This window comes from Serinus canaria, chromosome Z (genome assembly GCF_022539315.1).
Source record: "Serinus canaria isolate serCan28SL12 chromosome Z, serCan2020, whole genome shotgun sequence".
Taxonomy (NCBI): Eukaryota; Metazoa; Chordata; class Aves; order Passeriformes; family Fringillidae; genus Serinus; species Serinus canaria.
This window is the reverse complement of record NC_066343.1, coordinates 24,530,249-24,547,326: the sequence shown is the minus strand read 5'-3', so window position 1 is coordinate 24,547,326 and position 17,078 is coordinate 24,530,249. Positions and strand designations below refer to the sequence as shown.

General features: G+C 37.7%; 1 protein-coding gene across 7 annotated transcripts in view; it reads right to left on the bottom strand.

Annotated features, from left to right (window-relative positions):
- Positions 1 to 17,078, bottom strand: part of SUSD1 (sushi domain containing 1) — a 52,205-nt gene that overhangs the window by 11,178 nt on the left and 23,949 nt on the right. For 5 of the 7 annotated variants that reach the window (XR_007780484.1, XM_050987151.1, XM_050987153.1 and 2 more), the window contains 4 exons: positions 9,485 to 9,578; positions 8,220 to 8,475; positions 4,238 to 4,277; positions 2,098 to 2,191 (listed from right to left, as the gene is read on the bottom strand). Coding sequence is in view for 5 of the 7 variants with exons in the window: in XM_050987151.1 (XP_050843108.1) it covers positions 2,098 to 2,191; positions 4,238 to 4,277; positions 8,220 to 8,475; positions 9,485 to 9,578 (484 nt within the window). In the remaining 2 variants the exon portion in view is untranslated. Of the gene's footprint in view, positions 1 to 2,097; positions 2,192 to 4,237; positions 4,278 to 7,006; positions 7,189 to 8,219; positions 8,476 to 9,484; positions 9,579 to 17,078 lie in introns of those variants that run through there. The other 2 variants (XR_007780485.1, XM_050987152.1) reach the window with 2 other exon arrangements.

Here is a 17,078-nt window from a genome sequence, read left to right as displayed (position 1 = left end):
TTCACCTGACACCATGGCAAGATCAGCCATAGCTATGTCATTACTGACAAGTTTGTTTAACCTCCTCTGGCAGACCACCCAGAAGCTGCATTCACAGCAATTTGTTCCCATACCTCGCTCTCTTACAGTTCAGAAGCACATGGACATGCTGTACATGTACCACTGGCACTACCAGCAGGACAAAGCTGATCTTGATACAGTGGCATTTTGTATATTTGCATATTATGCTTCTTGGCAGAATCTTCTCTGCAAGGCTAAACAACTCACCACTAGAATGCCCTGTTTGTAGTTAGATTAAATAGATCCCAGGTCTCTCTTATCAAATTCCACTCTCTTTCTCTCCTTCTAGGCCACATCTGTCTTGGAGTACAGTGTCTAAAACAGGACCATGGTTTTACAACTGGATAGGGCAGAAGGCTGACTTCATGTGGGTTTTTTTCAAATCACATTCTTACTTGGAAATGCTTTAAACTGATGGTTAATTATAACTAAAAGCACACTTGTTATTTAAAATATTACAGATACTTCTTTGTGAGCATTGTGAAGGGTCTTATCACAACTGACACCTGGGGTTTCCCTTCTCTGCCTACTGCTGGGATGGGGCAGTTGTAATTTCTGTCAATGGTTCTGTCTGATATTCTTTAGAACAGGAGAATGGATTCAAAAATTTCTCTGTACATGGGATCAAGGGCCTAAAAGATACTTGATGACTTATTAAGTCCTTGTCCCCTACAATACACCACTGTCAAATTTACTCAATGTAATTAACTCCCTAAGGATTTAATTTTCTCTCACTTCTTTTGAAGTGGCAGCTTCAAAAGAAGACTGAAGTGGCAGCTCAGGGTCTCTCACAAGTGGCTCATACTCATACATGATTCTTCCAGTACTGTCTCATACCTCAAATCACTCTCCTATCACTATGAACCTAATTGATCTGACATAGTTTTGAAAAGCACTAATATCCCTCTGCCACATTTTTGCCAGGGAAACTGAAATAACTGAGAAGCCTTTCACACCATGACAGCCCAGGGAACCCCCTCCTCCTGCAATAGGTCCTCTGTCAGGAGTCAGCTACTTTAGAAATCAAGACAGTAAAAGGCCCTTGCTTCTCAAATATCAAACTGATATGAAAACTGACTCTGAAAATGTTTTCAAAATCCCCCAAAACAACCAAGACTGCAAGCTCAAGTTTACCACTGCATTATACTGCTAAGGGAAGCCTGAGATCTGTTTATTTTGTTAATTAAAGAAAAAAATGAGACCATGGAACCTTTAATTCAGAAATTTGATTGCAAGAACTGATTTGAAATTCAGACAACCACAAACAATCCAAATAAACCTACTTTCTTCAGCCCTATATATGACTAATTCCTTCTGTTTCAGAGCACCAAACAAGCAGCTTAACCAATCAATGCTATATTTCATAGTCCCGAGCTGGGGGCTCCTGATGTTTCAAGGGAAATATATCAGAAGACTATTCTTGTAGATATGCATATTGAAACAACAACAGAGACACAGATTTTAGTGAAGAGGTTTTACATGTATGTAGGCATTTACAATTACATAACTTGCATATTTGTTTTAACTTTGAAAGGAAAACAGTTATGAAGTTACTGACCCTGCTTGAAGGATCATGAAACATAAATTAATAAATCTCCTGAAAATTTTAAACATGTTTTTATCATGGCCTATAGGTAAAATGATCTTTTCAGGCCTTTTGAATAAATTTGGGAAGACAAAAAATTAGCTCTGTACGTAAGCAAAGTGCATCAACATTTTGACAGCATATAAACTTCATGTACTTAATTCCCATTAAATCAGATCACTTCTCTACTAAAGTCCTGGTTCTACTCATTGTCTTAAATCCTTCCTTTATTAAGACAAGCCCTACACATTTCAGATGCTTTGCCAGTAATTGCAAAGATACAGAGGACATCAGCTCAAGCAATGGACACCATTAGTGGCCATTGAAAGCACCCTTGATTACAGTTTCTAACCACCCATGATGCCTAAACCAAGCATGTTGGCAAGAAAATCTGTCAAAAAAACCAACACGTGAAGGAGGACTGCAAAACTGGAGGCAGCAACATCACATACCGTGCCATGGAGAATGACAGGAACAATATAAGGCAGACAGCAGCCACTGTCCCTAATCCAACAGCAGTCATGTACTGCAGAGTGGGTGATAAATCTGAAAGAAAGCATCAAACAATTCAAACAAATCAATCAAATAGTGCAGCACCAGTCTGCTCAAAGCTGAAGTATTGCAACAAAACCCAGATGCTGGATGTACAGCTCACTAAGTGAGAGTAATGGGGCTGAGTACCTAGTAGTTATCATCCAGTTGAGGAATAAAGATTATTTAGGGTATTAAAAAATTATTATAATGCTCATTTTTGGTAAAAGATATACCCTCCCTTATAGCACTTTAACACCAGTTTCCATCAGCAAATTACACATCTCTAGAGAAGATGCCAGCCCTGCATAAAAGTTACAGAATTGTCTTCCCTCCATATTGTAGACTGAAAAACCATGAAAAATAATGAAAAACCCTAAAACTTAATTTAACTTCTTTGTGGCAGAAGAAAGTGTGCTTTTAATAGAGTTTTCTACCTTTTTTTTATGTCAATGATCTATCACACAATATCTAGCTAGATGGCATCTGAAGCAGGGCCATTTGATTTAGATTTAATTTACAGATTTGCCTTCCACAAGTTGAATTAAAAAGTATTTCTCAAAGGATTCAGCGAGCCAAAAATACTCTAAGCCTCTCCAGCTGCAGAAGTACATTAGGGTAAAGGACACTTTGACTGTAAGTCCATTCAATATAAAGGCGAATGAATTTACACCAAAGGCCTGACCTGTCCTTCTCTCTTCTTCCTATGCTCATTCTCTTAGCCCCAAAACCAAAATCCACCTATTTGTAAGACAGCCTTTGATGATGCACTGCATGCTGATAAATGACAAATTCAGAACAGAACAGTTTTCTGTCTTTCCAGAGTTATTCTACAGCTATTGCCTAAACAATCCTAGCAATGGAACCATCAAACCTAAGGAGTTATGGATCTTAGCAGAGTCTCCACATTATATTCTAAGTGTGGTGGTAAATGAGCTTGGTCATAAGAGTAATTAAAGAAAAAGTAACTAAACAAAAAAATAAACAGAGTTGTCACCAGAAGATCAGGTATAGTGGTAATTTGATCAAGCACTCCATGCACCACATGATTTGACATCATTCCAAAGTACTGCCTCACTTTCCAGCATTACTGCCTTTCCTAACTCAAATTTGCAAGACTTTCGACTCAAAAGCAGATTTTATGGCTCATAAGAGACTCCTCCAGTGGAGCTGCTTTCTATGTCACGGGAGGCAAATGTTTGCTTTTTGCTGAGACATGAGGTGTGAAGAGGAGTTTCAGCTATGGTGGAAAGGAAGGAAACAAGTGGATCCCAAGCTGCTCTGAGAAAAACTAATTAATTGGAAATATTTTAAAGTCAAAAAGTAAATAATAATAAAACCACACTGAGAAAATTACAGCATTTTAAAGTTATGTCACTTCTATACTTAAGAAACTGTACTTACTGGTATTCAAATTAGCCATATTTTACATTTTTGCATAGTATCTTCTGGTTTTTTTAAGACTGTGAAATTCTTGATGGACCATCTGAACATTATAAAGTAAAAAATATGGCCTTTAAAAGCTAAAACACATTTGTGGTGATGTATTTCTAGTTTTTGTTGTTGTTGGGTTTTATTGTATTTTGTTGTTGGTATTGGTGGGGGTTTTTTTGTTTGGTTTTTTTTTTTGTTTGTTTCTTTGGGTTTTTGCTTTTTTTTTTTTTTAATATAGTTTTAGTTATAGTTGTTGTTCTTAGACTGGTTTTTAAAATCTTTAAGCCAATATAAAGCTACCTTAAAATATACTTCCAAAATTTCACACTTTCTGTGTTTCAAATCTTTGTGCACAAAAATTGCTGTAAAGATCTGGATATGATGAAAGAAATAACAACAGTGAAAACCAGGAAAAAACAGGAGAGTCCATTTTAGCAGGGACTGCTGAATCCATTGGAATGGAATAGTGAAGACTAAGGAAAATTTTCTGTCTCTAATATTTTCAATCCTTAAAGTCAACAGATCATGAATGGCAAAAGAAGAAACAGTCACATCAATTATTAGTTTATGCTGCCAAGCAAAGCCATGACAACTTGCACTTTTTTACTGAACGAAAAATTGACTTACTTTTAATTTGTGCCCAAACAGCACAGGACTGTGTTCTTACCTAAAAGAGAAAACATAAAAATCACTGTTTCTCATGAGAAAAATTTATTGTTACTAAGACCTTCTGAAAGATCAGTCATAGAAAAAAAATTACTATTGGGAATGGAGTTTGTTATTCCCTTGGTAGCAGCCTCTAGATAGTCTTAAAAGATTATAAATTATAAAAATAAGATTAGACATAGAACTTTGATGATAGGCTGGCTCTAGCTTTTAGCTCATTGTTCTTCCTTTCTTTTTACAACCTTCCATCCATGGAAAGATCTTTGACATTGCTTTGATCAGGGTTCAGAATTTATGAAATGTGAAGATAAGGATGCTTTGATCAGGGTTCAGAATTTATGAAATGTGAAGATAAGGATGAATATTCTGTGTTAACTCTCTCCCATGCATAACATATATGTTAAAATCAAGTATCTGATGGCATGTTTTACAAATACTAGATGTAGCATTTTCTTCAGTTATGATAACATGCTTGGTAATTTTTAATAACTGTAGAGAATACTTACAATAAAGAAATATTTATCATCGGTCTGCTTTTGCAGACTTGTTAAGCAAGTTTGATTTTTTTACAGTAAGTTTTGGTCTCTGTAGAGCATTTTCCCCCAGCTCTTCACAGTCATAAATACACAAAAAGTTCTATTGTGTATTTACTGTGTATTTTCTCTTGTGTATTTTATTCTATTGTTCTGTTACCTATTGTGTAATTACTGTGAAGTGTATTTTTGTAGTTCTTCCTGCTAAATGACTTTCACAGACTTTCACATAATACATACACAATACATGCATTTTTCATATTGTAGCAAAGTGTGTATTATGTTGTTCTGAACAACAGTATGTTTGAGAAAGAAGGCTATGGTTTGAAGCATTTGGATTAAAGGATGAAGGCACATCTGTGTGATTAATCTTATTTCTGTGTGCCTGCATGCTGAGTTGTGGAATCTCAATGATTCTTAAACCCATTATTTATCAAGAATTTTCTGGTTAATTAAAAAGACAAAAGGCTGACAAAAAAAATCTTCTCAAAATTGGGAAGATAAAGGGTTTGATTGAAACCCAATCAAATGCCAGATTTTGGGGCAGAGGTATGAGTGCCATAATTTTGAAATAGCTACCTTCATGACACACTCTAGTGTGCAGAAAATCAGACATCTCCTGTCTATCAGGGAAATTACAGAGGTCTCATGAATCCCAGAGAAACAAAAAATAAATGGAAAGTAAAAACCTCACAGCAGACACCCTTTTCAAGACCTCCAAATCTGAACAATGGAAAAATGAACACAATAATATATTAGGGATTTTCAGTAATAATGCTAATAAAAATCAAAACCATGCAATGATTTTGCAGCATGATACAAATTGTACCATTCTTAGTATGAAAGGAGACAGAAAGGACCCTTAAGGATGCCAGATTATGAAAGGGAATAATGAGAACATTAGTTAGCAGCCTATTACATCTATTTCTAATTTGTCTGTATTCAAATGGAAATGTGCTAACAAGTAAAAGACACTTCAGAAATGCTGATTTCACAGGTATTAAGAATTGAGGGCCAAGCATTTTTTTTAAAAAGAAGACTGAGCTCTTGAATACAAATACAGTCGCTTAAGTAATCACATTATTAGAAAATTTCAAAACCCAACAACCTGCAATTCATAATTTCGATTTTTTTTTCAGCCATTTAATACCAGCAATTGCACAAAATAAAAGGGCATGACAACTGAAGATTAACCAATACTTTTGAACCAGCAGTCCAAGTTCCATTTTAAAGAAACAGAGCTGCAAACCAAAGCAGTTTGGTATTTGCAATCCCAATAATGATTCATAACTGTTGCAAGTAACTTTGTGTATTTCATCAACCAACAAAAGCCACACAGGAAAGTGTACGTGAGGAAGATTATGCATTTTTAATGGTAGGAAGCAAGAGTGACCTCTACAAATAACTGTGATATTAATCTGTCAAATCAGTGGCCTAGAAAATACATCTGCAAATGTCAGCAGTGAAAGATCAGGAAATAATCCATAAGAAAGAGAAAGAACAATGTAAGTTAGAAGCAGCTTCATAAATGGCTGCTAAAGATGTATAAGAATCTACTTTGTTCTGTGCAGCAAAAAACTCCACAAAAGTAAAAGAAGTTAAAATACCCCAGTATGAAAAAACACTGAGGGTAAAGAGCTAGGGAAGCCAATGCACTAATCCCCAGGATAAAGAAACTAAACTCAAAGATATATTTAGTAGTGCTTGAAGAGGCCAAACTTGTATACATTTGACTGATTAACAATCTTGCTCCACTGAGCACATTCTTCTATGAAATATAGTTTATTGTCCAAATTCCAAGACATTTAGGATGTCAATCTTAATAACTTAACATTATTTATGAAATGAAATGCCTTCTACTGTCATTTTCCTACCTTTCCCCTCACACAATTAGTTAAAAAATTATGGCAAACAATCGACTTGTATCAGGATCGGAAATCTCTTCATTTCTGCTATAAAAATTTCTCAGACTGTTGTTAAATAGTACTGCACAGATTAGCAGATACCAGAATTCTCTTATTACACACCCTTGTTTTATTTCATTGACTTTGAACTGAGGCAGTTACAGGTAAAAGGTAAATCCTTTTACTCTAGAAACACATTTGATAGTAATACACTACTATGAAAACAGTACTTTAGAATATGCATAAATGAGTATGTTACTCACTATTTCTTAACAGAAGCTGTTTTAACTTACTGAGATTTCAGTGTAGGCTTCCAGAATTGCAGAGAATTATTTATAAGTGACTCATGGATCAGTTTTGGCATGCCTCCTTGGTAAGGTACTGTTTAGTTGTTTCTTTCTTTATTCTTTTAGTTCTTTCTTTCTTTCTCTTTAAGAGGTTGCTTAGTTCAGTTTTTGTATTTGACCTTCAGGAACTGTATGGCACACAAGAAGTTATCTCCTGTCCCAGACAAAAAAAACTTTCTACTGCTGAGATTTATATTATAAAAAAAATTAAAGCTGTTGACCCCTGATGTAGGGGGATACAGTATGGGTAAATGAAGGTGGTATAGAAGGTAATCTTATCCCCCAATGAGTTGCAGCTGGACCAATTACTAAAGATTAGAAGCAGGCCTGATCTTAACAGGCCACACCTGCAGCCAATAAGAAGAAGTGGTATAAAAGAGTGGATTGGTGGGATGCGGAGTCAGATGACTGCTACAAGGATCAGGAACAGCCAGTGCTTAGAGGAGCTGCCTGTGAGAAACATTGAGGAGGTATGCAGCTCTGGCAATATGAAATCCTTGCACTATAATGATGTTAGAACTCATGCTATCTAAGACAGCATCCTGAGATAGATACAAATGGAAAACCACATGATATACACATTTTAGAAACTTTTTGTCTCTAATTAAAAATATATATTTACTTTAAAATGATAAAAATTAATTATGAAAATATACTTTTTTTAACAAGGCTTTCTCAATGGAGCTGGAGCTTACATTCACTGCCTTTTGGAATGTAAAAACACGTAATAAAATATATTTTTCCACGTCACTTGGAGAATTGGGATATTTTGTTATAAAATATTTAGTTAAAAATTAAAATGGGTGAATTCATCATTGCTAAGGAGTGATTTTCAAATTCTCATACCATGCTCTTTTAGTAAATTCTGGCCCTAATACAGACATCTTCAATAACTGAGAGCAGGGATGGCCATTCATTTATAATTATTTTCCATTGTCTGATTTTTGGCATTCAGAGTTGCTTCACCATTACAATGACGTAAGTAACATTAAGGAATTTTAAGAGATATTTATAGAGCTTCAGATTTAATCTAATTCTGTCAACTAGGAGATCCTTGAAGTGTCATAAAAAATTTAATACCCAGCTAACATTTTTGTCTTTTCCCCCAGCAATATTTCATTCAAGAGTTGTAAAGAAGAGGTTTTAAAAAATCCCTTACCTTATTCCACTCACTTATTATTTTCAAAAAAACACAATACTCTTCTCCCAGCTTTAAAGGAGCATTATAAAACTTTCCATAATAATGTCTGTCTCCAAGAGCAATTGACATATTATCAGCAACATCCTTTGCCCGAAATTCAGCTGCGACATATCCTTTCATGTCAGTGGTGTTACTAAAGAAAGATGTAGCATCAAAGGAGTCACAAATAAAAGTGCTTTGCAAATCCAGAGGAAGCACAATCACTTGATACAGACTAGAGTGAAACAAAAAAGAAAAGTAAATATTAGCCCTCATTTCAATGAAATAAGCATCAGATATTAATTAATCCATACTGGTTTTCTCTATTTGTAGCCTCTTAACTGGTTTTTATTAACAATGTCCAATACAAACACTTAGACTAAAATATTTCTCTCTGTAATTCCGTCAATTTTAACCAAATGCGCTGCATGCACGGATTAGAGCTGGGTCTTCTTATCCCATTCCTGTTATTGCTACATGCTTACTGATGTTCAGAAATAAAACTGACATCAGACTATCTCCTCCTTCTCCTCCTCACATTGAAGCTCACCTGTGAAATAATGTACAATTTTCTCCAAAGATTACTTGTAAGTTCAAAGAAACAAGACTTCTTCAGTTGAAAGAAGGAGAGGACAGGTACCATTTAAAGAAATTTAATCAAATCTGTCTTCATACCTCTCAAAACAATGTTTAGTTTATCATATTCAACCATAGGAAGACTATTCATTAAGGTTGTTACACCAGCCATTACAACAGCACTCAGTAATGGGGAAATCCTTTTACTGTAGAAATACATTATGATAGTAATACACTACTATGAAAACAGTACTTCAGAATATGCAAAAACAAGGACGTTATTCACTACTTCTTCTGGCTCTGGGAGGAAAAAAATACTGTCTGCATGTCATTGGAAAAGAAAAATCACATCAGTAGAGGTGTGTTTGTATCTGTCAATAAGGATCTACTGTAACCTTGCTGTGGATAAAGGGAAAAGAAAAACAAAATCAAACCACACAACCAGTGGTGAAAACTCACAATGATTCCAACTAGGATTTTGTTCCAGAAAACAGCAAAAAATCCTGAAGCTAAATATTACTCTGCTAAGGGGAGAGAAACTGGGAGGTACAGTTCAAGTTTTTTCCCATCGCTAAAAAAATAATTTTGTCACCCAAAAGAGTTCTAATCTGTATGTAACATGAATCTGCAGAATGTCCTTTGAAAGGGTGAAAAGCACAAAGACAAACCTGATCGGTCCATTTTGGTCTTCTGCTTTCCGGAGTCTGAGCAAAGGTGCAGAACCTTTAACCGCAACAAATTCTACTTCTGGGAAAGGGGGATCTGAAAAGTGAACAAACACCTATGGTTCAAATAGGTTTTAGAAATATTTCAGGCATCAGTTCCTAGCAACTTTGCAGTTCCTTTTTCAATTGCTAGCTAGTTTTTCCGCCAAAACATCCTCAACTGAGCCTTGAACCTCGAACAGCTAAAGCCTGCAGGCAACATAAACTGGCCAACAAAAACACAGAGCAAATATGATCATGATGGTCTGGCAGCCCCAGTACTTCAGCTAGCTGGGAAAAAGAGAGATGCCCAAAAATGGTGGTTGACTACAGAGAAATGAGCCATCAAAGCTTTGTTGGAGGAAGCAGTATTATGTACTGAACTAATTGAAATGGTCAGGGAGAAGAAAAATATGAAACTGTGCACAGAGCCCATTGCAAGAAATACAACAGTATGAATAAAGGAGAATTTAGTAGTGCCAAAAGTACTTTCAAGAAGGCTACCTCCTTAGATACTGCTCGTAGTTAGGTAGCAATCTCCAGGCCCTTAAATTGGATTTCAATATGGATACAGAACTCTAATCTGTTTTACTGGGAGTTTGCATCAAGGCAAGGCTGAACAAATAGTTCTTCCTCTAATTTCAATTTCAAATAGCTCTTCCTCTAATTTCAAAAAATTTCAATGATGACAGCTGCACACTGATATGGAAATTACCACTACCAGCCTGGAAGGAAAAATGAAAATAGAATTGGTGTGTACAACCAAGGGGGCAGAGTGTGAAGCATAGACACCATCTAGCCCAGAAGTCTGAAAGAAATTGCACAGGTAAATACAGGTACAGCTAGGGTTTTTGAAAACCAGTGTATCAGGTTTCTGCTGATGTGATATCTGACTGAAGAGTAACAAATGCAGTGCTTATGTACAGAACACCAAGGCTTCAGAGCTAGAAAGAATAGTCAATATGATGAAGAGAAACAAAAGAAAATCAATGCAGATCTCCCAGAGTTAGGTGACATCAGGCAAAATATTGCTGAGATGCATGGATTTTTCAAAGAGCTGGAATACAAATAGCTGCACATATCTTTTGAAGTATAGAAAATCATTAGTTTTGCAGGAGAAAATAAGGCTTGTTAGAAAAACTGTCAAGAGGATAAGTAACTGCTAAAAAGGAGGCTAGAAAATCATGTTGAAAGCAGAAGTACTGGGGTGGAGGAAGGTTATTAGAGGTTAGTACTACTAGCATTTTGTTAAAAATCATGGTGCAAAATCTCAGTATGTATAGATGGGTTTTGCTGTTCAATGTTAGAAACACAGAGATTTTACAAAAGGAGAACTGAACCACCCTAACAGCTGTTGTTGTTGTTCAAAACTGGGATTAAATTCACCAGTACAAAATACAAGGTGATACACCTGGGCTTCTAAGAAGAATTTATGTTAAATATTCTAATTGCCTTTGAGTAGTAGAAATGTCATATTAGTATATCTCAGAATGAGTGCTAGGCACAAAAATGACAACAAAAAGCAAAAATCCAGAAGGCTGCTCTAAAAGGCCTAAGAATCATGCTAACATAACACTAGAATAGTAGCGGTCAGGATACACAAGGCCCATGTGTGACCATGTCATGGTGCCTGAAGTTCCAATCATCAGTGTGACAGAGCTATGTGAAACCAGTTTAAAGGATACAAGGAAGAGATGGATAAAGAAATCATCTTATACAAGGCAAACAAAATTTCGGGTTTGTAACATATGAAGAGGAAATCTAAAAGCTTATATGACCTTTGTTTTAAACACAGATGAAACTTATGAGGGGATACAACTTTAGCACAGTGTGCCCAAAATAAAGCTAACAGGCCATACAAGCATCCCTAGTAAGAAAAACCTCTACCCCTTGACAAAAATCATTCTCAGAAGAACCTCCTGAAAGCTTACCTACCAAATAAATTGCTTTGGTAGTTCCCTTTACTACGTTATCTTCAAAACCAGGCTGCAGGCGAACTACCAGTAAAGAAACCAGCTATGAATATTTAGGATTGAATTGAGAGTAAGATTTACATAGTGGTCTACAGCTTCCTCACCAGGGAAAGTAGAGGGGCAGGCACTGATCTCTCCTCTCTGATAACCAATGTCAGGACCTGAGGGAACAGTCTGGATTTGTGTCAGGGGAGGTTTAGTTTGGCTATCAGAAGGCTCTTCTCTCAGAGGGTGGTTGGGCACTGTAACAGGCTTCCCAGGGAAGTGGTCACAGCACCAGCCTGACACAGCTCAATAAGCATTTGGACAATACTCTCAGGCACATGGTGTCACTCTTGGGGTGTCCTGTGCAGGGCCAGGAGTTGGACTTTCATGATTCACGTCGGTCTTTTCCCAGCATCTTCTATAATTATCTGAAAGCAATTGCTTTACAATGACTTGCTTCCCTCTAGTAGAGTGAGGGCAAAAAACCCTTTCTGAGAGTCTTCCGAGTTAATAAAATGTCCTGCATGGCTGCCTGCAAGAACATCAAACAGTCTTTGCTCCTGCTCTTTTCAATACAATTTCAGCTGCAGATACTGTAAAAGGTACAGGCAGAATTTCTATCTGAACAAAATAAATGAACAACTAATATTTGACAGCCAACCTTTAGGCCCTTTGCACTTTGCAAGCTTAAACAAACACTAATTAAGAGACAGAAATTATCTCTTAATTTCACTGGTTCCTTAGCACAGGCACTGTCAACAGAGTGACAGGAAAATATATCTCTCAGAGTGGTTTTATCTGGTATACTCCTTCTATCTTCCTTTCCTTTGACATTTAGTATCATCACAAGACACTATTATTAATTTCTATAAAGAATTTTTCAATTTCCAAGAAGAACTTGGGAATTCCTTCTCTAATGCCAGCCAGAATGTGCATTGCATGCAATGGTTTTGCATTGTTTTTATAGATAAACAGCACAAGAGGAAACAGATGTGGACTCAGATGACAAGAAGATGCTGACTAATGTCATAACAATTGATTTTTCTATTTTTTATAATTTGACAGGAAAATACAAATAATGAAAATAAGCACTCATCCAGAACTGACAGCCCTAGAAAGTGAGTAAAAGAGAGAAGAATCTGAAGAAACACATAGTGCTGTTAAAGAAAACTAAGCATTGCTATGTTTAGTTTCTGGTAAAAAACGCTAGTTATTAAAAACATCAATCACACAAAGACAATCTACCTGTTTTAATAAAAAGAGTGAACAGTTTGTAGCAATGTGAAGGAGTAATAAGAATACTAATAATAATATAATTGGAAGGAGTAGCTTAATTTTTGCTTCAGTGATCAGAAAATAAACTCTGAAGGAGTTGTTCCATACGCAGTATTTGACCACTCTGACTTTTTAAATAAAATAAAAACTTTGCCAGAAAAAAAAAGTCTGCTGGGAGGTCAACATTATTACTAGATTTAAAAATTCACATGTTAAAAACAACGATTTAACACAACAGAGAAGAGCTGTAGGGAAAAGGGGAATACTACAGAGAAGTAAGGACTTGCACTAGGTGAAGAAATCAAGATCCTTCAGTCTGTTCAGGCTCTGTTAGCACCTTGCCTTTCTAAAAGAATTAATTTTTTTAAGTCTTCATGAGCAGAACAGACTAACATATCAGTAGCAACACGAGGAAAACAGAGAAGAGCATAGCAAGAAATCAAAATGTATGCACAGATTTATGCATACATGATCCCACTCTAAGCACTTCCTTGTCACAGCAGTCTTATGGTTAGTAACACTTGAACATTTAATATAAAGGCTAATTTTCTACAATAAGAATCCATCTGCTGATTTTCTCTGAACCTGAAGGCAAGCTACAGAGAAGAAAGTACATGCCAGGAAGTGTTTCCTGCTGCAGCAACACTGAGAATCACCCCAGGCCTCAGTGCTGGAGCCAAAGCCTGCTTGGTGTTGCACTGTAAGGACAATAACAAAGCTTTAAAAATAATGATGGAATTGAACAACCAAGTTCAAAATCACGTGGCAACTCTTCACCAAACTTAACATTGCAAAGAATCCAAATCAAAGACTCTTCTTAAGGCTGGGTTTTAAATAAAACATCCCATTAGTGAAGCAAGACCATTTGCATGACCTTAATTCCCTGCACACAAGGGATTTCTTTCATGTGATGCCTACATAACTTATAGATCAAAGTTAGAGGGTGCTTCTATAGCTTGAGTTATAAGACATTAATATAACCTGATATATCTATATAACCTGATACCAGTATAACCTGAATCATCACTTTCTATATGTAAGTAACCTGAATCATAGCCTTTTATACCGATATAACCTGAATCCTAACTTTTTATACCTATATAACCTGATAAAAAAAAACTTTCTATACAATGTAATGGCTAGTATATGGTTAACTAGCTGCTTAATGCTGAACAGACAAAAAAGAAGAAAAAACACACCAGGTGGATAGCTTCAGAGACATGAGAAATTGGCAAATGTGATGCCAATTAGCCACAAAACAAAGAATTTAGGCTAGCTAGGACCAGACAGACCAAGGAACACCATAACTGTGCATACTCTGAAGACAAAACTGAGAAGTTCAGATGTGAAGAAGACCTTGGAAGCCTTCATCAAAGACCCCTGATGACCCCCAAACTGGGGAGGGACAAGCACTGTGCAGAAGAGCTTTTTATAACCACGAGATCATACCATGTAAATTAGTTCTGGCACGTATGTGATGATGTTGTAGTGACATAGTGACATGAAGCAATACTTACTATGTAAATATACCACAGCACTTGACAAGGGTGGGTGAGTTAGGTGGAGATGGCTCCTCACCACCAGCGCTGCAATAAACAAATACCTGCTCTACAGACACAAGTCTATGGGGATTTATTTACAGCCTATCTTTCAGGCATCACATGGTTATTTAAGGGCTTTATGTCCAAAAGGTTTTTGCTGAATTTTAAAACAAGGAATTCTAATTAATTAGAATTAAAATAAAAAATACTGCTGTAAAAGTAAAATAAGGTATAGATATTAATACAATAGAAAACTTTGTTTACTGCTTGTATTACTGTTCAAAGAGTAATTAACTTTACCGTACATATTTAAATATAATTGTTCTACTACAGAGTGAGAAGAGATTTTTCACATCTAAAGGAACATTATGTAAAAAGAAGGAAGGAGGGAGAATAAATAAATCAAGACCATATCTACAGAAAAAATCATTTAGATCTTCTTTAAAGACTGGTCATTTCTGGAAATGGCACTCATGTGACTGCCTTTGCTGACTGTGGCTTTGATCTCCTGCTCTGTGGCTGAGTGTCACAGCAGGCTGTTGGTGATGAGAAAGGTGTGAGTGCAGCGAGACAGCCGTGCAGACGGACCCGGAGCTGCCCGGCCGGGCCCAGAGCTCTGCTGCACAAAGGGGCCTTTCTTTCTCTGGGGACGGCGGCGCCCAGGGCCAGCGCGTCCTCAAAGTAAAACAGTCCTGGGCAAGGAAAAATGGGCGAAAGCAGGGAGACGTGCTCCAGGGGACCTCGGCCAGCACCTCTCAGTGTCCTCCGTGGCAGCAAGTGACCTGCCAGCTGTCCTCACCTGAGTGAGAACTCAGCCACACAACACCGGGGAGCCAGCCGGTGTCCCATCGGGTGTTTTGTGTGTCGGAGCAGGGACTGAAGGGGCCCCGATTCCAGCTGCAGAGCACCTCTGGGCCCAGAACTCCACCTTAGAAACTAAACCCGCCCACATCTCGCTGCATCTTGTACGGACAGTGTGTAGGGTGCCTTACGGCCGCTGACTCTGCTGCCATGTGTGAGCCCCATCAGGCTGATCCCCATCTCCTGGCTCATCCTTGTCTGAACATTTTCTTGTTCAATTCTGTATTAGCCAGGAGATGGGCAGCCATTTCTATGTCTTCTGCTCCAGTTCTTCCTGTGGCACCTTTCCGCTGTGATCTCCAGGAACAAAATGAGGCGTGTTGAGTGCTCACATCTGCTGTTCTGCAGATACAGGGGGAGGTGTTCAGGGTCTGGCAGCAGAGTTGGAGCCTGGTGCTGTTGGCTCAGGGTGTTTGGGTTAGGGGCCTGCCTGGTCCTTCCACAAGAGGGGACCTGGTATGACAGCCTCCTAACCCCAGGGAAAGAGGTCTGGTCTGGGACCCTGCAAATTGCCATCACTGCTCTCACCCACTACCTAAGCTGATGACAGGACCTTGCCTGGGTAAGCAGAGGGGTCCTGTGCTGGAATCTCAGCGTGAGCACACAGGCTTACAGTGCTGCTGTCCTAGCAGCACTGTGTGCTCACACTGAGATTCCAGCACAGTGTTGCTGTCCTAGCAGCACTGTGCTGGAATCTCAGCGTGAGCACACAGGCTTACAGTGCCAGCCATTTCCTATATGCCCTGCCTTTGCTCAGCACTCTGCACCTCTCCATCCCTCCTGGACCTTGGCCAAGTGTTGTGGTCCTGTGCATGACTTGGAACTGCTTTAATGACATATGTGGCACAGAAGACTAGCCAATATGCATAGGTTCATATGCACCAAGATGAAGGCACTTTCACAGTACCTGGCCGTGGGAGAGGAGGAAAATTTGGTCAGGGAAAACTCAGCAAGGTGCTTTTGGTGCTTTCAACTAGAAAGCCTGACAGAAGACACGATGTTTACTTTTCATTGTTTCTCTTCTGTGAGCAACCCATCCAAAGCAAACACGATGCAAATCAGAGTTCTATTCCTCTTGCAAAGTACTGGCTATAAAGCAGAGACAGTGTCACTGATAGCAATTGCTTTGTAAACAGAAAAAGAGAAATTATCTGAATGTTCATGATTTCACAGAGACTCAAGAAAAATTCTTCCTATGGAGGAGTTTGGAAAAATGATGGTGAAGTGATGTTCATATGAACTTAATTATCATGCATTTAAATAATCTGCACAAAAATACAAAGTGTATGCACATGTATGAAATTATTTACATGGCTGGCAGCTAATTTCCCCCCTACATTAAAAAAAAAGTAACACTTATGTTTTCATCACTTCTCTTCCCTCATTACATAAATCAGAAACTTCCTTCTTGGCAATTCTTGTGCTCCAATGCTTCACACTTTACTGGATAGTTTCTCTGGAGGTACATGATGCTGGTGCTCTTCTGCTCTCAGAATACGAGCTGTAAGATCACCACACCTTCAACTTCCAGTCTTTCACTTCCTCACTGGAAAATAGATTTTGGGTTCTCCCTCCTTAAAGAACTCCCTTTATGAAAGAACGAGTATAAATGTTTTCCATCCTACATCAGATCAGAACAACAGTCTATCTGTAATGTGCATGTGTACATCCACAGGCATATGAACAAATTAGACATCACAATCTGATCTGTAATGTCAAACATTTTCCACACACCAAGACAAGAGGCTCTAGAAGATTATACTTAATACATGATGGAATACATTCCCCTTATTCAAATAACTTTCTAGACTCTTTGCTTGTGAGTCTTCTTTCTCACTCATGTGTTCATATGTAGACAGAAATTAGACACACACAAGTACATGGGCTGCTGGTAAATCTTGGGCTGAACCAAAAAGAATAGCA